General features: G+C 60.1%; 1 protein-coding gene across 2 annotated transcripts in view; it reads right to left on the reverse strand.

Annotated features, from left to right (window-relative positions):
* DGKZ (diacylglycerol kinase zeta) overlaps positions 1–17,484 on the reverse strand; it is a 45,603-nt gene extending 28,119 nt beyond the window's left edge. Inside the window, exons 1-2 of one of the 2 annotated variants that reach the window (XM_072864843.1) lie at positions 17,156–17,484; positions 9,565–9,663 (exon numbers count right to left, since the gene is read on the reverse strand). In XM_072864843.1, coding sequence (XP_072720944.1) covers positions 9,565–9,663; positions 17,156–17,349 — 293 coding nt within the window. In that variant the 5' untranslated portion in view covers positions 17,350–17,484. The remainder of the gene's footprint in view (positions 1–9,564; positions 9,664–17,155) is intronic. The other variant, XM_072864844.1, reaches the window with a different exon arrangement.
* Positions 17,485–24,994: the final 7,510 nt, after the last annotated feature.

Consider the following 24,994-nt stretch of genomic DNA (forward strand, 5'->3'; position numbering starts at 1 on the left):
ACTTACAAGCAGCATTGCACTATCATTTCAATCTCCTTCTGTGAATGAGGAAGGAGCCAGCAGCTCTGGTCTGCTCATGATCTGCAGTCAGAGGTCTTGGGAGGTTTTTTTTTTCCTAACCAGACTCCTCAGAACTCCTCAGTCTCCTATGCTCCCTGCCTGGCATTGGTGGGCAGAGATGCTGCTGAAGCAGGAACATGTCCCGGAGCATAGGCAGGCAGCAGTGCTGCCCTTGAGAGCTGGGGGAGGAGAGGGCTGCTGCAGGAAGCTCCCTGGGCACTCAGAGTCTAAGGACAGAGCTAACCTTGGTGGCAGGATCTAAATGCCCTTGGAAAGTCAAGCAGGGATTGAAGAGGAAAAACTTGCATCTTGTAACTTCAGTGGGCACAGAGCTTCTGGATCGGCTGATATGGAGACCCTGCTCTCTAGACAGCCAGCAGCCATCCCTCCGTCCCTCCAGAGCTGGGGTTTTGGTGGCAGCTCCAAAACCAGACAGGCTGACTCCTAGGGCTAAACACGCAGTGTCCCTCAACGCACAGGCTCTGCCCACATCAGAGAGCTTCTTGATATTCAGCTCTGTTATTCTGCTTTCCTCCACTAGCCTCAAGCCAACTCCCATGTACCGCACTGAACAGGCCCTCTGTGCCCTTAGACATGTAGAGGGATGCTGTGCCGCACACTTGTTCAGCCTTTCCTCCACGTTACTATTCCCTCTGTCCCTCCAGTAGCCTCGTCTCTTCTTCCCAGTGCCCAGAAGCAAGAGAGATCCCAGGCTACCTTCATACAGTGCCAAACCTGGCACCCCTCTCCTGGCACCAAGAGTGGCAAGAGGACCTTACTGCAGGACACCACCAGCAGCACAACACACAAGCCTTAAGCCCTAGAGAAGTCTGGACTTGAAAAACACCATCAGCTCCTCCCGACCTTTCAGCAAACCTCCAGTGAGTTAACTGGAAAGCATTTTTTCCAACCACGGGGCTACAGCAAGGGAAATGAGTCCGAGAGTTTCGCCCTGCTCCATGACGAGCGCCTGTCCTGACGGCAGCTGGCTGTGTCCTGGCTTGCTGCAGGTGCTGGGGAGCTGCTGTGGCACTGGAGCAGGCAGCATGAAAGCAGGAGCCCGTTTCAGCTTACAAGCTGTCTTCCCCTGGCAAGGACGCTTGACTCGCACAGCTCAACCGCAGGCAAAGTGTAAGTGTTATTAATAGCCACCCCTGCGTGACACCAAGATCTCCTGGGCTTCTGCCTCTGTGTCTCCTCCCTGCCAGGACACCAGAGGGACTGAGGGACAAGAGCCCAGGAGCCCATCCAGGGAGCTGCTACTCATCCCCACCCCACTGACATACCACCGCTTGCCTTCAGCCTCGGTTTCCATCACAAGCTCGCACCCCCGCCCCCCTTTCAGTGCTCTGATACTCAGTCTTCGCACGTACACTGCCGTCCCCTCACCACCCCTGCTGAAATCCCATCCCCACTCTCCTGTCCTGCTCCCAGGCATCAGTCACCAACCTCTCCTCTCCCTCAGGCTCCACGGCCAGTACTCTCCGAGGTGACACGAAGGGCAACCAGCACGGATGAGGTCTGCTGAGGAAGGTGCTCCCGTGCCAGATGGGGAAGGGAGCACACTGGTCAAGGTGTGGTGCAGCCCTCGGGCCTTTGGTTGCAGTGAGGTGAGCAGTGATCAGCAAGCTCCCAAACTCTGTGCAGTTTGCTTCCACCCATAATTTCCATTCCAGCTGTAATCTCTCCTACATCACGCAAATAAATCAGAGTCAGGAGCTCCCCATGCTGGGGACACACCACACCCTCCAGCATGAGCAAGGAGATGCAGCTCCCTCCCAGCACAGGAGTAAGGAGGCTCTGTCCAAACCACGAGCCTTTCAAAGCATCACAAGGGGTGAGCTACGGGCCATGCTCACCTTCTATTTTAGGATTCATTCATTTGATCTACTGCAACAAGTGCCACCACCTACACGGGCCATAGCACCTCGTTCCCAGGCTCCTGAGCTGCAAGAGCATGGCATTCCCAGGGTAAAACACGGCCAAGGACATCCTCAGTTGTACAGTCACCCTCATATACCATGGAGGAGGAGATTACTGCCACAACCTTAAGGCTGCTCCTCCAGGTTGCAGAAGGCAGTTTCTGGCTCTTGCAGGACACTCAGAGGGGAACAGTGAGCCCTGGAGTTGATCCAGAGGACGTCAGACCTCCCTCCTAGTGAGAAAGCAAGGCAAGGGCTTAGAAACCAGCTGGTGGTCACATGCATGCAGCCACAGAGGACCTCCTCCCAGCCCTGAGGTCTCTGCACATGCAGCCACAGCACCCCTCTCTGCAGGGAGCTGCACAGAGCCCCCTGCCAGGGCTACTGGGCATGGACAGCAAGAGCAAGGCACCCCTGGCAACATCTAAGGGCTTTGCTAACTTGCTCAGAAGCCTGTCAGTGCTACTGGGCACTTTGGTTGACCAACCTGGAGCCCCACGACTGCACTGCCTCACAAGGGATGGGCAGCAACATCAGTTTGGCCTCTTTGTACCCATCTTGCACGTGGCCGAGCAACAGCACAACTTGCAGCCTCCTGCTCCCACACATACACACCTCTGCTCCACGTGCCAGTGCTGTCAGTGCCATGCCATAGCACCTCTGCCAGTGCTATGGACCCGATGCAAATACCCTGACACACCCCAGACACAAAAGGGTAACAGGATACCTGCACAGGATGGCCAGAAGCAAAACTCGCCCACTAGCTTTATTTCAGGGGACAGGAATTTCACGGCACACCCCAACTGGCAGTGATGGCTCGGCATCACCAGTTCAGCATCACTTCTGACTGTGGGTGCCCAAGGCGGATCACCACGCAGTCCACACCAGGGATGAGACACAGCCACTACCTTTAACGCCACACCACTTCCTGGTTATTCACACTCCATCGGGAGCTGGGGATGCCACACGGAGGAGATGCAGCCTGTAAGCCGCCTTCTTTGAACAAGGAAGGCAGGGCAATGGATGCAGGGACAGGGACCAGCAGCTCCTTGCAGGGGGTTGTAGGCAAGGCAAAGAAACAAAACACCACGGCTCTGCAGCTTGTCATGGGAAGCTTCTCTAAGGGGCAAAGCCAGGTGGAAGGAACTGCCCAGGTCCATGCAGCGACCTGAGTGTGGTCCCCACTGCCTGGCTGAGTCTTGATCAAGGCAAGGCAAAAGGGATCAACCATCCCACCCTCCTGCCTGGCCCTTCACAAGAAAATGCTGTCCAGTTCAGCTTGCTGGGAAGAGCAGGGGCAGTGAGCAGAAGGGCCGAGACTTTTTTACAGTTCCTAGCATAACCCCACATCCTTCTGGTGGCAGCTCCATCCCGCCTCTCCCCAAGCTTTGCACGATGCCCTGGTGCCACCTCTCCTTCACCGCCTTCTCAGGGCAAACCTGAGATGTGCTTTAAGGCACACCTTCCAGACTAGGTCAGACCCTCCGCTTACGCTTCATAAAGTCAAGAGTTTGCCAGCCCTAAGGCTCAGAGTAATGTTCCCATTACAACAATGTGATTTCCTTCCCAAAATCCATGGAAGACAGTGTTTTGTCTTAATTTAAACCAAAGCCGTCTCCTTGGAGGCTCCTGGGCTGACTCTGGGCATTCATATCCCTTGACAACTTTCCACCATCATAACATTATGAAGTTTATTTGCCACTACAGTAAATAATCTGCCTCCTGGTTATCAAGAAACCTGACAGTCCTGATTTAAACAATCTGTTGCTGCATTTGGCTGGGGAGCCAAACAGCAAGACTGATGGCCTCAGCAGTGAATTAAGCCGGGATGAAATGCAGAAGGTGAGCCACCACCATCAGCGTGCCATGGCCGAGGCAGAGCAGGGGTCGGGGAAGAGGCCGGCCATGCAGTTTCTATTTTGGTCGCCTCAGCAGGGCTGGTGATGCAGGCTGGGAAGGACTTTGAAAGTTTCTTCTCTCTCTCTGAGCTCCCTTTGCAGAGCGACATACACGAAGCAAAGCAGTGGGGGGCTTGGCAGGGCACCCCAGTGGTTTGGGTGCCCAGCCCGTGGTTTCTTTAGCAGATTCCCACCGTCCTCCCCAGGGCTGGTCCCCTCCTTTGGTACGCATGGCTCCGTGCCTCCCATACAGGAGGGACGTGAGGGACATGCTATTTAAAGGGAGGCCAGTCCCACAGCCCAGCTGTCCGATCCAAACTCCCTGAGCAGCCCCAGAGTTTTCTCCCAGCACTTGGGGATGACATCCCGGGCAGGGCAACATGCATCATCTGCCCAGGGCAGCAGCCCTAGGGAGGAGGCAGTGAACCCAGCGTAAAGATAAAGCTGCAGCGTAGCAGAGGCAGATCACAGGCAGTTATTCCCAGGGCTGGGAAGTCTTTGGACCTCCCAGAGGCATGCAAAGACCTTTGCACCTCCCAAAGCAAAGCCAAGAGAGCCTCAGGTGCTCAGCTACGGGCACTGATAACAGAGAGATGGAAGCCGCATGCCTCCCTCCAGCCTACGGCAGGGATCTGGAAGGGCATCCCTCCACTCCCGCCAGGAGCGCGGTGCCTCACTGCCACCAGGGGAGATGCCAGGAGCCCACAAGTCTGTCCTGCTTCCCTAAACTATCCCAGGGCAAAACAGCTGGGGTCCAAGCGGTCCCAGTGAGGCGCAGGCTGGCTCCCCACGCCGCTGTCCTATGCCACATGCAGATTTCCTGCTGCCAGCCCCATGCCACACAGCAGACTGGGCTGCTGGAAACCCACTTCTGGCAGGGAAACCCCTGCCCTCCTTCCAAAGGGGAAACAACAGCCAGGTGCCACCGAATGCCAGGGTAGCTGCATTTTGCGGAGCCCCTGCCTCAGCCCCAAGGGCTGTTCACAGCCCCATGGGCTTGCTCCAGCCTCCGGCAGCAAACACTGCTCAGCAGGAGCAGGGTTGAGGGTCTTGGGGATGACTCTGGGGTCTGCTCCCCCCTACCTTTCCCCAGCAGGATGGGACCCGGTACCTGCTCAGACCATACTCACGAACTAAGGGCTGGCTCCCCCGGCCCCCTCCCATCCCCCACCCGGCACAAACAAAAGCAGCAAAACATGGGGGACAAGGAGGAAGAGGAGGAGGAGGAGGAGAGAAGGGGTGAGTGTGGGGAAAAGCCCCCGTGACCTGATCTGGAGCGGCGCGGGGTCCCTGCAGGTGCCGAGCGGGTGGCGGTGGCTGCGCAGCAGCGGCAGGCCAGCCCTCCCCGACCAAGTCCTAGTTTGGAGAGCAAGCACTCGGCTTTTCCCTCCGCCTCCTCCCCACGCTGCAAACCCTGACAGCACTCGTTAAAATAACCAACTGCACTTCCTCTCCGAGCAGCCCCGAAGCTAGCTCGCCCCCGGCCGGAGGCACATGCACCAGAGGGGGCCCAGAAAGACAGGGGTCCCCCCCCGGGCACCCAGCCACCCCCAGCACCCAACTAAAACTAGGGAGTGCCACTGCTTCCCTCAGAGCAGCAAGAGAAGGATAAGGGGAGGAACCCACTGACGAGGCGATTCTCTCCCACCTCCTTGGGACCTTGATAAAGATAAAGGGGCTTGCATGGCTGATCAGAGCCGAGCCACCTGCCACGGAGAGCCTGTGCTCATGCACAGGAGGTAACCTGCTCCCAAGTTAAGGCCAGTGTTTGGTCCAGGTGGGCTCCTCAGACATCTCGGGAGCTTTTTACCTCCCCTTGTTGCTGCAAACCCCCCGTGGGACCTCTCGCAGCCAGGCTGGGGGCTTCCCCATCACGCTTCACCACTACCCCGGGCCCCCCAGCTGCCTCCAGGGAGTTGCTCCCAGTCAAATGCAACCCAGCTCCCTTTCGGGGCCATGAAACCCCTCTCCGCTTTGGCCTTTGCAGAGAGGGGGGTCACGCCGAAGGCCAGCTCGCTCCACGATGCCCACAAGGGGTGAGTCACTGGCTATTGTTATTTCGGTCATTTACGCAGTGATGGGAGCCGATAGCCACACACGTGGCTGTAGTGAGTCAGCACGAGTGGCCGCAGCTGGGACCTCATCCTTTCACACCCTGCCTCCTCCTGCCTGCCCCTTCCCCTTGCCCTACATGTCACGGCTAAAATTAGACGGGAAGCTCTTTTCCTCTATGTGTAGGAACGTGTGTGCGTTTGGACTGTGCCCAGTGTCCTCGGGGCCTGAAGGAAGACTACAGTAAAATGATTGTAACAAAATGTCAGGGGAGGCTGCTGGCAGCGCAGAGAAGGCAAAGGCAGCCAGCTGCCTTCCCCCATAGGTATCTTGAAAGCAGTTCACAGGAAACCATTAACCAGAGGGGAGCCAGGCCTGAAGGCTGAGCTATCGCCACCGCTGCTGCCTCTGTCATGGCAGAAGGAGCGAGTGGCCTTTGCAAAGCGGCGGGAGCCGGAGGTGGGCAAGGACATGTGAGCAAATCTCTCCACCACCAAAGCTGCTGCGGGGATTGCGTTCGGCCCTTTTCTCACAGCACCAGTGGGGAAGGGGGGCTGGAGATGCCCAGGGCAGGGAGGAGGAGATGTTCACCCCTGCTCAGCTCGCTCTCCCCTCAAACCCAGCAGCTGCTGAAGGATGGAGGGCTCTGCCCCTTTCCCTACACAGGGTACGTGTCCTTCGGACTTCCCTTCCCAGTGCCAGGAAAGGGCCAGCTGCCACGAGCAGCTGAGTACGTCCCAGCGTCCCTGCAGACCCGGGACAGCAGCGGTACCAGCTGTGACCACAGGAGAAGGGCTGAGGAGGAAAGGCTGCGGAAGGGCCCCCAGAACAGTCCCCAGTCCATCACTGTTAAGACCCACTTAGTAGGACTGGCAGGATGTTTTCCTGGTGTATTTAACAGAGAGGAAATTAAAATGGAGCTATAACTAGCTGCCCATCCAGAGCAAAAAAGCCCGGTAAGAGACGTGTGAGGTTCCTCCCCAGCCCCTCCTCCAGCCAAGGGAGCTTCTCTCCAGCTGCCCCATGCCCACCCTGCTCTCCCCATCCCCTGTGGTCTAGGCACAGCAGAGACCCGCGCTGCCGCCGCCTGCTGCTCCTCACCCCTGCCACAGTCCCACCTCCCTCCTGGGCTGGCAGGACCCAGACTTGCAAACGGAAACAGCCCGGAGGGATACCCAGGGCAGATTCTAGATGGCCCCTAAATCCCTTCCAAGTCAAGCAGACCAGCAAGAGACCAGGTCACTGGTTCTCCAAGTCCCTTTCCCTGGAGGCAGCGGGAGCAGGAAGCCCGAGAGCCCTCTCCTCAAGCCAGCCAGGCAAACCTTCCTGCTGCCGTTCTCCTCCTTCCCCCTGTGACTTACTAAGCCCTCACCCTGCAAACATGCACACAGGCGAATGGGCGGTGAGGGAGACCTTCAGCTCCCCGTGCTGCTGTCACAGGTTTCAGTCTGCTGTGTTCAAACAGAAACCACTGCTCCGAGCCGAGAGGCTCCCAGCCCCACGCAGCCCTAAGCACGGCTTTCCAAGCGAGGAGACCGTGGTCCCACGCACCTGAAACCACACCGCAAGTGGCAGCCCCCACAGGTGTCTGCAAGGGGGGGACTGCTCAGCAACTCCGAGAAACCTGGTCCCCAGTGATCTACCCCTCCGCAAAGCCTGAGGCTAAGACAGGAAAGACACCTCCTATTTCTGTGTCCCAAGCCTTCATCGTGACCCCATGACTAAGCAAAGTACATGCCGACTTGCCACCCAAAAGGCATTTGTTGGTTTAACTGTGACCCTGCTACTGATATCAAGTCTAATCTTTGGTTTCACTTTTTCACCTCGTGGCAGCGAGCTACCAAGTCTTTTTCTCCCCCACCTCATGTCAAAATTGAAGTAACTCATTTTAGCAATGTTAAATCTATCACTTCTTGGTTTTGCTAAATGTCAGCTTGTCCCTCTGCTACAAATGGGAGGGCAGGAGGAGAAGTTGATTTTTTTTCTCCTCCACTCTTTTTGTTCTAAATGCCCTCAGCATATCTGCTCTTACGTGCTTCCTTTTCTTCTCTCATCCTAACATCCCCACGTCTGCCAGCCTCCGCAGCCTCACCGACAGGCTCTTTTCTCCCACCATCCTTTGGAGAGGAGATCCCAGGGGAAGAGGCGCTGCCGGTGCAGAGAGCAGACCACTCTCCCCCTTCCTGGCGCGGGCTAACACTTCACCACAGACCGGTAGCGCAGGGCTGCCTCACTCTGCTCTCCGAGTTTCTCTGCTCCCACTCCCACAGGGTGACCCCGGAGACCGTGAAAGCCGGGGGAGCAACCCAGGCCCCAGGCGCAGAGGTTGGGCGGGTGCCGTTGCACGGCTCCAAGTGCTACCAGGACACACAAGCCTGTGCAGCGGTGAGCTGGCTAACAGCTGCCTCGGCTGGAGGTTTGCCTCTGAGCATCAGCCAGCCTGCAGCAGGGGCTGACGAGTTTAAGCCAGCAAGCTCACTGGCCACTTCATCCACGGCAGCACAAAAAAAGCTCCACGCAGGTGCTTTGCAAAGCCCTCCCTTGCAGAAGCGAGGAAAGCAAAACCAGGAGCGAGGAGACAAGGCCATCAACCCTGCAGAGGGGACATGCCACAACACCCAGCTGAAGCAAGCCCCAGGGAAAGGGCCAGAGCTGCCCTGAAGAGCTCCGAAGAGCGACCGTGCCCTCTGGTGTTCAACCCACGGCACTTTGGGCCTCTCCAAAGCCCATCCACCTCCCCTCTGCAGAGCACTAACCAGCCACGTTGCCTCTCGCCCCTAACACCTCCAACCGTGGGACTCCCAAACAGCACTGGGACATGAGACTTTTGTGTCTACAAGATCAAGCAACCTGGAGACCGAGTGGGAAACTCAGAAAGGACCAGGACACCGTGCAGATGGGGCGATGCCCAGAGAAACTGTCTAGCAGAAGCCAGGAAGCAGCAGTCCTCGGTGGGGATCTTCCACCACGGCGCTTCTGCGCGGCACTCACACAAACGCAGCCAAATCCTGACCAGGCTGATGTGCTGCTCCACAAAGAACATGGCGCAGAGAGCCTGGGAACGGGGCCTGGGACTCGTCCCTACTTCCACATCTCCTCAGAAGCACTCATTGAGCCCCCAACACCATGGCTAGCCTAGGTATTGGCTCCCATACAGCAACTATGTCCCAGCAATCGTGACCGGCTCCCAGGCCCTGGTTTCCCACCATGTCTGGCATCCCTACTGAACTTCAGGCTGCTTCAGCCATTTGGCTAAACCACCCTCTCAGCGTTGTCATCTTAGGTCTTCAAAGCACTCAGCATGCACAGGGTCTCGGTGCTATGGCCCTCATGCCCAGAATGGGTAGGACACAGAGGAGGAAGACCTCAACTGACCTTCACCTCAAACACCAGCAAAACAGGGGCTGCCATGTTAGCTGAGGAAAGTCCAGCAGCGCGCTGCCCTCTAGAACAAGGTTAGTGACACAGGCAGCAGGCAGGCAGCCTGGCCTTCGGCGGCCTTGGTTAGTGCAGACACAAGAGGGTGACGTGGGGCGAGACATGGGTGGGAGGGAGGAGAGCTCTTGAGCAGAAATGTTGCGGCAGCTGCTGGGACTGCACAGCCTGTGCAAGCCAATAAAAATACCACGTACTTATACACCGCTGGCCGGTGCTTTATCCTCCTGGATCCCCATCGGCCGGGCTGGCTGCCCTGGAGACAAGGGAAGACACCTTTGTGGGGCAGGTGGAGTCTAGGGACACAAAGAGAGTGGTCAGCAAGCCCTCCCCGTAAACATGCCTGGCCGCCCGGCACACAACACTGTCCTCCCCCTCCACGGCTTTGCTGCCCCGGTGCCATCCCTCCACCCCGCATGCTATCCCCACGGCCTCGGCGTTTGCAGACCCCAGGAGCTCCAATGGTACCCGTGCCACCGCCCCTGCTGTCAGCCATGGAGGTCAATGCAGGCAACGTGCCCGCGGAACCGGGGTCAGCAAGGCTGTTTCTCCCTTCGGAGCCATCAGCAAACATCAAGCACCACATTCTGGCTTCTGGGATACTAACCCAGCCCAGTCCAGAGTCACGTCCAGCCTGACCCAGCTGGCTGCCAGAGCCTAAGGGTGCCCAGGCCCTGCACCTCCATGGCGTGCACAGCTCAGGGACCTGGGCCAGGTTGGCACAGAGAGGGAGCCCTGCTTCCCTCCCTCCTCCCCTGTGCCAGCCCAGCTCCTGGCAGCCTTCACCTAAACCGCTGGGTCCATGCATGGATTTGAATTTCAAATAAATCATGAAGGCACTCGCCAAGCCTTGCACGGAGAAGCATTGTTAGGGCAGGGCAGGGCAGGGCAGGGCAGCTCGCCTGCTCCCATCCCTCTGGCCCCTGCGCACGGGCACCGAGCCCTGGGTGCCCCAACCCACTGCCAGCCAGGTGCCAGGGAGCAAAGCTCTTGGTGACCCAGCACAGAGGGGGAGCACCTTTCTTGGGACCCCTCCGACACCCACCCCCACCACATCTGCTTCCTCTGTCATTCAAATGACAAGAAAACTTGTGGGTGGGTAATGCCGCTGTTCCAGCCCAGGCAGGGGGTCCTTGCCCGCAGCCTCTGCCAGAGCATCTCCTGGCCCCAGGCCAACCCACAGACCAGCCGGGAGCCGGGCTGGGGAAGAGGTTGCCTCTGACTGTACACCCTGGCAGCTCTCACGGGACAGGAGCCCTGCTGCCTCTTAATCCCGCCATCTGCCAGCCTCCAATGGGTGCAAAATCCCTGCAGAAAACATCCCCCCCCATTTCAGCGGCGGCAGCTGCTGGGCGCCTGCCGCCGGAGTGCCCCGCACCATGTCCCCTTGCGTGGTGACCTCAGGCTTGGGCGGTAAGAGGCTTAGCACTGGATCTGAGCGGCTCCCGGCCAGGGCCAGGGCGGCAAGGCAGGACGAGATACAGATAATCTGATTGAGAGGGAACTTTCACACAGAGGGGCCGGCACGTGGCCAGCTGCACGGCTCCCCGCTCCCTCTCCGGGGTGGCTATGGGCCGTACCCAGAGGCCAGGAGCTGGGGAAGAGGCTCTGAGCTGTCTTAGATACTTCTGCCCCATGACTCTCCATCCTCATCCCACTGGCGAGCCCTGCCCCGGAGAGGAGGTGGGGGAGCCAGGGGGGAGCAGGCAGGAAGGGGTCCCCCCGCTCTACAGCTCCAGATCTGCACCTGGGCTGCCAACGGTAAGCAAGGGACAGGCTGTTCCGGCACCCACGTTTCCTGTGGGAGCCGTGCTGTGCCAAAACGAGGGGAAAACCCTCTGCAACGAGCCTCTTCGTTAGCTCCCCTGACTTCCTGGGACAGCCAGCCAGCAGGGCCACGTGACTTTCTGCAAAGCCACAGCGTGTCTCGTAGCCAAGACTGCTCCCACCCTGCAGAGAGCCGAGCTGCAGCTGGCGAGCAGGGGAAGGGAGATGGGGTGAGAGGAGCCAGCCAAGGGACGAACACCGAGCTTTTCCCTGCCGGGCCCGGGCGGGATTTTCATGCCTCTCTGGCTGGGAGCCCCCCCATGAGGCTGGGAGCAGGCTGCGGTGCGGCTAGAGTCCGCCACAAGCCAGCATCCCGTGGTAATGCCGGGGGAGCAGCAGCTCGGCCATGCCCACCGCAGCAGCCTGCGAGGCGCACGGAAGGCATCTCCCACTGACTTGGGGCATGTGGAGGACGGGGCAGCAGCCGAAGGCAGGACTGCCTCTGGCCTAGCTCTGTCTGCCCCCAGAGGGGGGCTTCCCACACCAGTGCCACGTACCTACCGCCCTGCACCCGCATATTGGGCAGCATCCCCCAAACCCCCAGAGACAGGTCCCCAGCTCCCACCAGTCCCTGCTGGCTGGGCTGGGCTCCTCTGAGACAGGGGATGCTTAGTTCATTTCCCCAGGCCCTGAACCACGGGGGCCATGAGATGGGCAAAGCTCTGGCAGGCTGTTCCCACGTGCGGGAGCAATGGCTGCAGGTAGAAACTGGAATTGGCAGCCTAACCCAGACAGCACAACCTGCCCGGCAGGCAGGGCTGAGGCAGCAGGCCCATTAATTCCTACTGTCTGGGATGGCAGGGGCTGAGAAGAGGTCCTCTCGGTTAGTCCCTGGCGCGACGAGGAAGAGTTTCCCCTGGGGGCAGAGCTCACAGTTAACTACAAACTTAACACCCCCAGGTGTCAACCCCTAAGCTACAGGCAGGAGTAGAACAGTGCTGGGTCTAACACATGTGCCCAGCATGCACTGGAGGACTCCATCCCCCCGGGCACTGGCCTGGCCAGCGCAGTCTCATCGCTTGGCTTGCCAGAGCTTCACCCTCCTCCTGACGTCCTGATGGTGAGAAGAAAGCCTCCCAGCTCCCAAACAGAGACTGCAGCTGCTGCCAGGCCTGCAAGTTGCAAGAGAAACACGGGGTATTACTTTTGTAATACTGGAGAGCTGGCCTGGGGAAAGCTCCTGGACTCAGGATCACAAAGACAGAGGCACTTATTCCCTTAGAGACTGGTGCCAGCTCAAGAACCAGCAGGACAGGTTTCCCCTATTTCCATGCCTTGTCCATGTTCCCGAGTAGGTCCTGCACCAGAGTCCCTACCTCTAAAAGTCTCCGGCAGAAGTAATTCACCTCCTGCCAGTCCCTGTCTCTTCCGAAAAGGATGGTTTATGGGCCCAAGGGTCAAGGAACCTAAGCCTCAGCCTGCAGCCCGAGCTCTGCTCCCGAGCTCAGCATCTCAAAGTCAGCACCCGTTTACGGGAGCCAGCAAGCAAGCAAATGCGTGGCTGAAAGCTAACTCAGGAGCTTCAGCTCACAGAGTCACCTGGGAAAAAGAAACCAGAGCTCCACTGAGAGCTGGAAGTTATATTTAGAGGCTTTGCCAAGTCTCTGGGGACACTGTGTGCTCCCCAGGCACGACACCATGATGAGAAAAGGAAATCCTACACTGCATCCCCCACTGCCTGCCAGAGCTCAGGTTGCCTTCCACAAGAGCATCCCCCCAATCCCAGAGGGCTGGTCTCACCCTATAAGCAAGACTGCTCTTAGTCCCCAAGAAGACCCATGCAATCAAACAGCCCCCAAACTCTCCCCCCTTGCAAGATCTGTAACTCTCCCTCTCCCCTCTCAACACTGTCTCCTTGCAAAGACCCATGCCCGCTCCCAGTGTCCCCCTACCCCTCTGCTGCCCTTCTCTCTTCCCATCATTTTCGTTCAAAGGAGGGAAGAGGTCCCTTGTCCTCCCTCCTCTCAGCCCTTTGAGGAGATTACAGGGTTTCCTGGAAGGGATGCTCCAAATCCTAAGAAGATTAGAGGTCCTGCCACCTTCTCCAGTGTGGGCGCACGGCGCTGCAGCAGCCTCTGCTCTCATCTCGGGAGGGCAGCAGAGTCGAGAGATGAGGCAGGTGGCAGGCAGGGACCATGCTAGGGAGGGCCCCGGCCCCCGGGAGCAGCCAGACCCTCACACTCTGATCCTTCCCTGCCTCATCCCAACAGCCCCACCAGGGGGGCTGCATTGGCTGCCAACAGGCAGGGCTGCTCAGCATGCCCAGTGCTTTTTTTTTTTTTTGCCTGGCAAGATCAAAAGTCCCTCGAGCCACCCCATGGGAGGTCAGGCCCAGAGCAGACTGCAGAGCAAACATGGCAGCGAGAACAGCTCTCCTGGCACACCCCACCTGCCCTGCAAACAAGTCCAGGTGTCACTGTAGGGGACAGCTGGGGACTCCCACGGGTGTTGCTGGCCCAGGCCCAGCTAATACCACCCATCACCTGTGAGCTGGATGGGGAGCAGAGGGTGGAAGGTTTCAGAGCTAGAGGCATGCAAAAGCTGCATGCATGGAGGAGGAGGAGGATTGCTCAACAGCTAGTTGGCAGCAAGGTGCATTGTGAAAAAGCTTGTCCCGAGGTAAGCGCTGCTCTCAGCCTGCCAACATGCAGATCACAAACTTCAGGCTCCTCACCACCATCTGCCAGGGTGCCTGGGGCTTACCCCACCACACAGCCCCTCTACCGCACACGTGCTAGGGGAAAGCAAACCCAAAGCCCTGCGCCCTGGCTGGACCCGCTCACCAGCCAAGGGCCAGCAGGTTCGAGGGGATGCAGTGGGACCCCCACACACAACGGGGATGAGAAAGGCTGGGCAACCGTCCCACCGGCACATCTCCCCTAGCTTTCACATGGGCGTGAGCATCAAGCTGCAAGAAAGACGGTGACAAGTAACGTCCCAGAAAGATGTAGGCGGGTGCTCAGCTCAGATTCTTGAGTGCCGTTTACCCACATGCTGTGCCACCCACAGACCTTCCCCGGGGCAACGGCAGGCGCCCCCGGGCTCGCGTGCAGGCTCCAGCGCTGGGCCTGCCAAAGGACCACAGCCGAAAACTTGGTCCCATGCTCTCTGCAGGGCAACCGCCCAGCGGCTGCCCTGATGGCGGCTACGCTCCCTGCTTACGCTGCCACAGCAGACCTGGCCATCACACGTACCTCCTCTGAAGGGCGATGTGTTAAAGACCCTAAAGGGGTCTTCCAAAGGGAAGACCCATTCCAGCACCCCACCTCTCCAGCACAGGGGAGAGCAAGAAAGGGGCTTTGTCCCCAGCACTCGCACTCCCTTCCCAGGTCCCCCTTGGAAAGGGTAAACCATGCTTGTTCACTCACAGCACAAGAAACGGGGCACCTAGGAAGGAAATTTAATCCTAACCACCTATTATCTGATCAGCCCCAATCTCTTTATCAGCCCAGTTAAAAGAATTACCCATCCATGGCCCGGATGCACGTATTGTGCACTTGTCTCTGTCAGCTCTGGAGCCAATTACTCCACCCTCCTGTAAGGCAATTACAAGGTACAGAAATAAGCCCGCTTGTAAAACACAGGGGACTAAGGTACTGCTGGAGGCCAGAGCTTGGGGGCTCGCCCCTCTTTTTCTTTAAATCCCCTCGGGGCTCACCTGCCCTGGGGAAAAGGCGGGCTCTCTTGCCATTTTGTGGACCTGTCCCTCACCTGGCCGTGGCCGTGCCTCCCGGCATCACTGTGGGCAAGGCCCAGCAGCGCACGCTTACCACAGGAGACCTCTCTCCTTGAAGCTGCGGCTCTCCAGAGACTCATCGCTGCTGGTGGGCAAGCTCCTGCTCATTGCCTAAGTTTCCTCCAGACCTGCTACCCAACCACACACTCTCTGGCTAAAGCCCAGAATCGAAGGGGGTGCAAATTTCCTCACCAGCTGCTGTTGGAAAGCATTTGGGGGGCAGGGGCTGGTTGTACTTCTCGCCAAAAGAAGGTGCAGCGAAGCCTTCCCTCACAATTCCCTCAGAGGAGCTGGAACTTCATGTCACCCTCGGCTCCAATGCTCAGGTGGGCACAAATTCAGCAGCGTGCAGCCAATTATCCTGCATGGCTTCCCGCCGAGCCCACCTCCCACGGGAGGTGTGTGGGAGGAGCTGTGTGTGGGAGCTCCTTCCTTCTGCGAGGCCTGTGGAAATCTCTCCTCACTCCCCTACAGCTCCAGGTGCTGCAATCATCACCCTGAGCCAGAGAAAACCGGGTCCACTGTCAGCAGAGAAGCATCCACGCACCAAACAACCCGACGGGCATTTTCAGCCGTCCCAGGGGACGTGCTGGCCCCCTCCAGTTGGCGTCTCCTGCCCGTCCCACTTTGCCTCTCCCCCACGTGTCCACGCTGCAGAAGGTTGTTCACACGTGGAGAACCTTCCCTTGGTGCAGGCTCTGATATACTTTGCAGGAACAGCAGCCCAAACCCCTGGGAGCCAGACAGAGATGCCATGCAGTATTGGGGACAGGCCAGAGACTGCCAGGAGCTCCAGGCAGCCACTGCCACCACCAGCTCTGAAAACAGAGTAGAGGAGAGCACCGCTCCATGGTGGGGTGGCCTTGCAAGACATCCACTCCCAGCTCCAGCTTGGCTGTGGAGGTTGAAATTGGGACCCTTCCCCTCCACCCAGCACCCGCGGCACCACCCGGGAGCACTGCATCGTGCTTCAGGCCCCCCAGTATGCCAAAAATGCTGACGAGCTGTAGCAAGTTCAGCAGAGGGCCACCAAGAGGAGCGGGGGCAAGAACTATCAGATACAAGGAGAGGCTGAGATAAAGGGGGTGGTTTGGCCTGCAGAAAAAAGGTTAAGGGGGAATATGATTACCGTCTCCAGCTACCTGATGGGAAGGTACATATAAGATAGAGCCAGACGCTGCCCAGGGGTGCACTGCGGCCACCTCAGAGACAACGGGCACAGGTCGCAACAAGGGAAACTCCGAATAGATATCAGGGAAAAAAAAATCCCCAGGAGCTGAAGCACAGGACCAGGTGCCCAGGGAGGCTGTGCAGCCTCCACCCTGGTGACACTCAAAGCTCAATATGAGCAGCCTGATCAAATTCGGCCCCGCTTTGAGGCGGCAGGGTGGACCAGGTGGCCTCCAGAGGCCCCTTCAGACCTCAGTTATTCCATGTTTCTACACACCTCCGGATGGCAGGTGCACACCTCGGCTTACGCAGGCCAAGAAGCCCCCAAATCCCGCGAGGCCAACAGCAAGGCTGCGGGAGGCGCGAGGAGCCCGTCTGGCTCTAGGGAGGAAACGAGCCAAGCTGGGAGCCCAGCAGCTGGAAGCTGGGAGCCCAGCAGGCAGCCCAGGACCGGCACAGCCATGCCCCTGGCTCCGCAGGAGTGCCGGTCTCGCAGCCGAAGCACGGGACGGGCGTGCGGGGATGGAGACAGGCGGTTCTGAGCGGGTGGAAACAAATCCCCCAGAGATGAGGCTCTGACTTCTCCGGGGAGGTGAGCGGGCCAGCGAGGGCGATGCTTCCCAACTTCCCATTGCTTGTGTCAAGAGCTCAAAAACGGAAAACGCAAACTCACCGCCCCCACAAGCCCCCCATCCCCGCACCACGTCCCGCACCCCTCCGCGGTTGCTCCCAGCCGGTTGCCGACTTTATAACCGGGGTCAGCCCCCTCGGCGGGGCCCGGTGTGGCGGGTTCGGGATGCGGCGGCTGCTGACAGCTGCCCGGCGGCGGGGAGGCTCCCCTCGGCGGAGGCGAGGCAGCGGCTCCGCAGCCTCCGTTCAGGATGGTCCCTCCAGCCGCCCGTGGCCAGCCCTTGCCTCGGGGCACTGGCCTCCCCCGGCCCCCGCCCGTCCCCAGCCGCCAGGTGCCGGGGCGGCGGGGGAGGCGCTGCCCGGAGCCCGCCCGGCCGGAGGCACCCTCCGTCCCGCTGCCGCCCGCCCGCCCGCCCGCCGCTCACCTGCGCCCGAAGAGCTTGAGGCCGGTGAAGCGCTTGTTGCTGTGCCGGCGGCCCAGCGGAGGCGGCGGCGGCGGTCCCCGCTCGGGCTCGGCGCCGCCCGACGCCCCGGAGGAGGAGGCGGCGGTGGCGGCGGAGGAGGAGGAGGAGGAGGCGGAGGGCGAGCCGCCGGGCGGCGGGGGCCGCGCCGCCTCCATGGCCGGGCTCGGGGCTCGGCGCCGCCGCTACCGCCGCCCCGCGCCAGGGGAGGGGACTGGGGGCGGACGGGGGGCGGCGCGGCCGGCCGGGCCTCCCGCCCCGCCGGGGCCGGCAGCCGGGCAGGAAGTGCGGCCGCGCACCGGCGGCCCCGAGGCCGCGCCGAGCCGCCAGCGCCCCCTGCCGCCGCCCGGGCCGCGCGGAGAGCGGGGCCGGGGGCGCCCCGCGGCGGCAGCGGGCCCGGCCCCGGCGCCCGGCGCTGCCGGCTCAGGAAGTCGAGTGTCAGCCCCGCCGCCGCCCCGCGCTCGGGAAGAGGCTCGGCGGCAGAAGCGGAGCCTCCCCCCGCCTCCTCCTCCGCCTCCCATTGTTCACGGCCGGACGGGGGGGACGGAGCCAACAGCCCCGCCGCCGCCACCGCCCTCTCCGGGGACCGGGAGCCACCGCCGGCCTTGCTGCCAGGGCGGACGCCGCAGCTCCCTGCCCGCGTTTTACCCAGCGCGGCGAGCCGCCTGCCCCGCTTCTCCCTGTCTCCCAGGGGCACCCCCGGCTGGGCGGCCGGCAGGCTCGGGGGCAGGGGCTGGCCTACTCCGCCTGGCTGGCAGCGCTGAGGCTGCCTCCAGCAAGGAAGCGCTCTCCCCGCCTGGCAGGAGCGATGGGCAGCCCTCTTTTGCATGGAAAATGAGCTGGCTGTGATGGCTGCTGTTCCCCGCTCCCCTCAGGGTGCCAAGCCAGGCTGAAAGCCAGGGCTGCAGGGGCTGCCCGGGCAGGGTCCCAGCTGCCAGCCCGGCACGGCCGCTCGTGCTGACCCGTAACCCCCTCAGGGCAGGTCCCGCCGCTGGCCACCTCAAGCACCGACCGTTCCCAGGAGGGCTGGTGGGGATGGGTCACACCTTCCAGCTCCCACCAGCTGCAGGAGGAACCCGACAGCCCCGGCAAAGCCCCGCTGACCCCGTGCACCTGCAGGCTCAGCGTCAAGAGGATGGCCCTCTGACATCCCCACTGCGGAGGTTATGCTACGCAAGCCCGGCGCTGGCGCTGGGAGAAGAGGAGGGGATTGCCAGCGAGGCACCGGGAAAGCATGGGAAGCCTTTCCCCCACCCCCCGAAGCATGGGCTGTCAGCGCCAGCCACAGCACCTTGGCCCCCCAAGAGCAAGAGGAAGGTGGCAGAGCCCAGCTCGGTGGGTACCTCGTATCTACGTCCCCCGGAGGGCCCTGGGGAACGTCCCAGGAGCGGTGCCGCCACATCTGCCGCAGCACGAGCTGATGCGCTCAGCCGGCCCGGGGTTCACTCTCGCTCTTCCTCCCCCGGCGGCCGCTTTCCGGAGTCATCCTGAGGGCAGGTCCCTGGCAGTGCTCCGCCGCCCGGGGCCCCAGCTTTGTTTGCACCCTCCACCTGGTTCCTCTCTCTGCACTTCCTGGAAGTGTGAGGGCGGCTGTCATCGCAGCCGGCTGCGCTGCACTCTTCCCCTGGCAGCCCACGGCGCGGGGCCACCTCCTCTGCCGGGCCCTCTCTGGAGGAGCCTCATGCGCACCCTCAGCAAGCGGGAGCACACCGTGGCGTGCCAGGCTGCGTGCCGAGGAGCCTCACCTCCCTTGCTGGGAGGCTCTTCGAAAGCCTCCAGGCTCGAGACAGCCCCCTCTCCCAAAGCTGCCCCAGCACCACCATGCAAACGGTGACATGGCAGCAGGGTTGCCCTCCTGCAGCCCACCCTGTGCCATGTGCATCCTCACCCCGCATGCTACTGCAGCACTCACAACCCCCCAGCTGTATGCGTCTCCCCTGTGCGGTGGGCCTCCAAACACCCTCCAGCCACGAGCGCCTGCTCACCCTGTGCCAGGGTTTGTCGAAAAACCACCTGGGTAAGACAGATACGGGGACTGTGGGAAGCGCAAGCATCTGGGAGGCTCCGGGCCAGTCTCCAACGAGCGGAGAGGCAGACTGACATTCGTCAACCGTTGCCTGGTGTGGGTCTGCAGGGCACAGCATGAGCCTGCAGGCTCAGCCTGTCTCCAGCTCCAAAATCCCCAGGTCTTCACAACCAGACAGTGCTCAGTCTGCTCTGGCTCCAGCAGACCTTCAGATCAGCAAGGGGGTCTGTGGATGGCTTCTGTGTGGCCAGAGAAAAGCAAGCGAGCAGAGCTAGCCCCTGCAGCCGCAAGGGTGGCATTTGTAAAGTGGCACACAGTCTTGCTTTAGACTCCATCATCAAAACTAAAACAAAAACCACCAAAAAAACACGCATCGGCAGACCTTGATCTCACCAGGCGAGCTCTGAAACCAAACACAACCCGCTGCACTAATTACCGTGCAGAGGGAGGAAAAGGCAGGTCCTGGATGCCTAACTCCAACTCAGAGATCGGGGAGGGGAGAGGTTTTGTTATCACCGAAAGGGTTCGTAACCCCTGCCGCTTTGCATGTCGCGATGGGTTGGTCGCTTTTGCTCCGTGCCTGCAGACGTTTCCCTTTCGCATTTTGTGCTGCCCTGCGGTGCTGACATCCAGTCCTCTTACCCGGGAGCACCGGGGCTCCGTGAGGCTGTCGAAGTAACACGCCTTGCCCCAGCACCTTCACCCTCCTCCCTGTGCTGTGTCCCTGTGTCCTTTCACAGTCCTGGCTCTCGGGCTTGGTGCAAAACCACGGGGGATCCCATAGAAAGCCCAGTTCTGGCTGTTCTTGGTCAAGAGACCAGAGGGGACAACCCTGCTGGCACTGGCTTCTCTGCAGGCAGCACCAGAGAGGGATGGGGGTCACTGTGCTGGGTGGTTTTGTGATCCAGCATGCCCCCGCCTCTCTGTGCTAGTGTGTGCAGTCCCCTGGTAAGGAAAGGGTTAAGCTGCCTGCTTAGCCCAAACCTGGCAGGATCCCTGCCTGTGGGATTCATTGTGAGCTGGGATCAGATAAGGGAGGGGATGGCCAAGGGAGGGGATGGCCACTAAGGCAATTTCGGTTCAGGGATCCCAGCTCTCCCCACTCAGGAGTGTGCTGGTGCAGCTTCGCATTGCCCCTAACGAAACCTCCCTGCTGGCCTGCTCTCAGGGAGTCCCACCCCACGCTCCCCCCGCACACCCCCACCGCACACAAAGCTGCGGCTGTGGCTGTGGGGACAACCAGGGAGGGCTAACCATGTCTTCTGCTGCCTCAGGGAGCAGGCCTGGCCCACCTGATGTGGAAAAACATCAGCAGGAGGGAGGACAGGAGCATCCCCTCTGGCAGCAGCATGGTCTTGGATCGGCTTAAACCAGGGAGTGTGTCTGGTTTAAGATGGGGGCTTGGGGCTGCGTTACGCTGCCCTGCCCTGGCACTGCTGCAGGCATGTCCCTGCACCAGCCAGGCTCCCACTTTCTCCAAAACTGCCTCTTGGCATGTTTCCATCCCTTGTTACACCCAGCCCAATCCCCAGTTTACCACTGCCATGCAACTAGGAGCATCCAGGATGAGAGCCATGGGGTGAATACACACCAGCGCTGCTCATCGAGCACTGCATGATGCTGATTCCAAACCCATCCCACCCCTGCGTCTGTCAGAGCCTGTGCCTGACAGTGGGGCCAGCCACCAGCAGTGGGACTGCCACGGTGCCTGGGAGCTCTCACAAGAGAGCCAGAGCTTGTCCCTGGCTCCGGAGGGGGTCAGGGCAAGGGATGGTGAGACACCTGCTTGTCACCCCCTGAGCAAGGTCTGTGAGGAGCCACCCGCTCTTAGGACTTTCCAGCGCTGTGAGCTTCCCTCCGGCCGTGCCAGGGGGTGCCAGCCATCTCCTTTCCCCAGCTGCACAGAGGGATGCAGAGACAGATGTCTCTGTCAGAGTGGAGCGGGCTTGGCTTGCTGGGAATGAATGGGAATTTGATTATGCTGCTCTGCACAGCTGGGCTAACACGATTAAAAGGCTAGCAAGCAGGACCCAGAGGAAGGAGGCTCCTCTCTCCCTGCAGCTGGAGGCCCTCCTTTCCTTCCTCCCCAGCCCCTGCTCTGCCCAGCTGGGACAGAGGGGCTGTACACCCTCTGCCATGGGACTTCACAAAAACCCAGAGCCCAGCCAGATCTGAAGGTAGAAGGAAGAGAAGACGGCAGAGAGCCGCAACCAGCTCTCCCTGGCACCTCAGGGCTCCCACTTCCCTCTCCCCAGCAGGCCCTACCAGCTCTCCCCTCTGCCCTGCCTTCGCCTGTGCCTGTGACCAAGCTCCCTTGCTATTTACATTACAAAGCAGCCCCCTCCGCTCTGCTCTCTGGGTTATATTTAGCTCCTCGGCACAGAACAGCCTGTGAGATGCATTAGCTGCGTCCTATCTGCCAGACGGGGACCACGCCGAGCAGCCAAGGTACCCTGCATCTCACTAGCAGGGACGGGAGCTGTCAAGGGGATGCCCCGCTTTGCTCCACAGGGGCTAACGCCAGGTGGGGGGGCACAGAGGGCCACAGGGACCCCTCTTTCCGATGCCACAAGATGCCTGTGAGGAGCCCTATGGTGCTGGGCTGTGCCGGGCACTGCCTCTGGAGGTGGCTGAGAGCAGAAAGGAACTGGTCTGACACCCAGCATGTCCCTTGCCCCATAAACATAGTCTGCACGGAGCCCATGCAGCGAGCTTTTGTGCACTTGAGGTTTCCTTTCCGGGTAAACACCCCTGCGGCCTGGGTGGCTGGGAGCGGTGGCAGTGACAAAGGCCACCGCTGCAAGCGTCACCCCAAAAGCAACTGAGAAAGTGTCAAAGATGAGAGAGCCCAGAACTGCACAGGTCCCCAGCCCTGACAGAGAGGCTTCAGGGTGTTCAGCACCTCTCCCAGGCCTCCCTGGCTCCAGGTCACAGGGTTTTTCCTAGATCAAAGTTCCCCCAGCCTCTAATTCACCTTATTGCCACTGGAGCTGCCCCACTCGGGGAGCTAGAGATGCTCCTGCCCCACCGCAAAACCTTGGTGGAGACACTCGAAGATAGCAGGAGCTGACCGGACTCCCCTTGACTGAAGCAACTCTCCAGGGAGCGAGGCACAAAGCCATGGTGCTTGCTCAGGGTTTGCTGCAGTGACAGAGAGCACGGGGTCCTTCTGGCATTGCAGAAGCACCTCCCTACTGGGAAAATTGTCCCAGAATGTGCATATCTGGTGCACAAGCCAGCATCATTAATAAGCTTGGCATGAAACTGCTACTCAAAGCCCTGAACATAACCTGAGTGCTGAGCTCTTTTCCACCCGCCCAAGGTGCCTCCATACACCGCAGCAGCTATTTATGGAAGGAACTTTATTTCTACGGGCTTAATATAATTTCTGCTTATTTCAAAACCTTTATATAGCAGCTCATGCCACCTGCCCCTTGTGATGACTAATGGGTCCCAGCAGGAACAGGCAGGTTGGCAGCAGGAGGACTGGGGCCTCCAACCTTCACTTGACATTGAGGACACCTGCGATGCCCACAGCCCATGGAGGAGGTCCTCCAAACTCCATACTGGGGTTCGGTAAGTGCCTCCAGAGCCAGGCAGCATGGTGAGGGAATTTCTGTCAGCCCCTCCAGGGCTTCTCATGCTGCAGGAGGGGCACCTGATGAAAGGTTAGCCCAGCTCTGGGCAACGGCTCCATCTCCGCCTGACCTGCCCCAGGGAGCAGCCAGACAGCACAGGCAGATTTCCACCCCCAGACAATTCCTCTCCCATTTCCCCTTCCCTTTGCTCGGCTGCCTGAAATGGAGGGTGGACGAAGCAGCTCATCCCAAACAGCACCTCCTCCCTTGCCACTGGCCCGCAGGTAGCTGCGGCATCCCCTCCGACCCCAGCAGAATCCTCTCTTCTGCAAAGCCGGCGTTGGATGGAGCAAAGCCTCTTGCAAAGAGACCCCTTGTGAGGGCTGAGGAAGACAGAGGCGCTTTGCGGAAGGGCGGCACGGGCTGGAGCGTGTCAGCGGAGCCGCCTGCCTGGGGTGGCCGGGGTAGGACGAACAGGATGTAAACAATCCCCAGCAACCCTAGACAATTCTGGAGCAAATTCAGGCTGATCAAATTAGGTTGCAGTATGGTCCCTTCCTCCCCTGGGGAGACTGGATAATTGCAGCTGGCTAATCCGTTCACAGAACGCACTGTGCACATCTGGAGGAAGACAGCTAAGAGCAGAAAATCCTGCTCTGCCCCCTCCGCTCGGCATGGTAATTCCTCATCCTCATCAGGGCAGAGACCTTCCCAGCTCTGCCCGGTGCCTCAGTGAGCAGCCCCAGGTACCGAACGAGGGCCAGGAGGGTGGTGCGTTGCCCCAGCTCACGGCGAGGCTCAGGGACGCAGGGCTGTCTCGGGGAGGGGTCTGCCACCCCGGCTCCTGCTCGCCACCCACTGCAGGAATAACAAGTGCTCGAGATGAGTCAGCTCCGGGGCCCCTCCTGCTCTGCAGGCACTAATACGGTTTCCCATTAGTTCCCATTACTGCAGTATTAGAGAGCAATTCGCTCACAGTTTGCACTGCAGCCCTTGCAAGGGAGAAGGGTTGCTGTACACGTGGCAGCGCAGCTGGGGGTGACCGATAGCTCCTGCCCAAAATCTGTCCCCCAGCAGAGCTCTGCGCCCCAGAGTCCCCAAGTCCCGGGCTGGCAGCAGGAGAGCCCGTCCTGCCTCTGCCCGCCATGGCAGCAGGCATGGCACCAAGATCCTCTGTGCTGGTTTTCCACCTGCTTGTAAACTACCTGGCACTTGCTGAGCATGGCGTGACGTAGTGACACTGAGCCCAGGAGGACACAGAGATGTCCCTGGGCCAAGCCAGCTCAGGAGAAGGGCAAGGAGGTGGCTCCTGCCTTCTACCCTCCGCTCGGTCCCAGACCCTCACAGCAGCACAAGGTCAGTCCTGCTCACTTTTACTCCAGGCAGGTGCAGGGTCGAAGGATTTCTCCTCACGTACACCTGAGAGCCGTTCTGCAAAGTTTGGGGGTACTAAATGGTAGAAGGGCTTAAACAGTGAAAGAAAGGGGAGGGTGAGACACCAGACCTTATTTGCTGTGAGAGAAAGAATAGAGCTGAGCTCCTGGAGGTGCTGACCCAAGCAGGATTTCAGACAGTATGTGTGGAGTTGGGAATAGGAGCTCACCTGAGCACCACCAGGCAATGGCTCCTATAAAACCACTCTTTGCCTCCACCAGTTTTGCTTGGTTATAGCAGGGGTAGGTGAGTCCTAAGAAGAGCAGTCCCGGCAGAATAGTCACACCAAGAGCCAGGACAGATACTCCTCTTGCTGCAAGGTGCCCACAAAGGGGATATTTCCAGCCTAAGCCCCAACCTCAGCCCCTTCATCTTTGCATCACTTCTCAGTCTCCCCAGGTGGGATCAAGGTTTCTGGACCTGGGAGTCAAGCAAGGGGACATTTGCCTTAGGGCAGAGGAGGAACAGGAGAATCGATGTTATCAGAACTCCCTTGTGTCCAATGCGCTGAACAGCGATAAGCTGGCGCTGCAGAGAAAGAGGGAAACGTCCAGCCCACGGCCCCCGTGCCAGAGTTCGTGGGAGGCTGTTGGGCACGGACTGCCTAGAGAGTGGCCTGGGGGGCATCACAGCCCTGGGACGGGAAAGGGCAGTTGGGTAGAAGGAAAAATAAGGGGGCCCGCGAGGGTGACAAGGGGACTGCCACTGGGGAGGGGGCTGTTGCATGGCGGGGGAGGGAAGGGGCTAACCTGTCCCCTTGTCCCT

Source organism: Ciconia boyciana, chromosome 6 (assembly GCF_034638445.1).
Source record: "Ciconia boyciana chromosome 6, ASM3463844v1, whole genome shotgun sequence".
Classification (NCBI taxonomy): Eukaryota; Metazoa; Chordata; class Aves; order Ciconiiformes; family Ciconiidae; genus Ciconia; species Ciconia boyciana.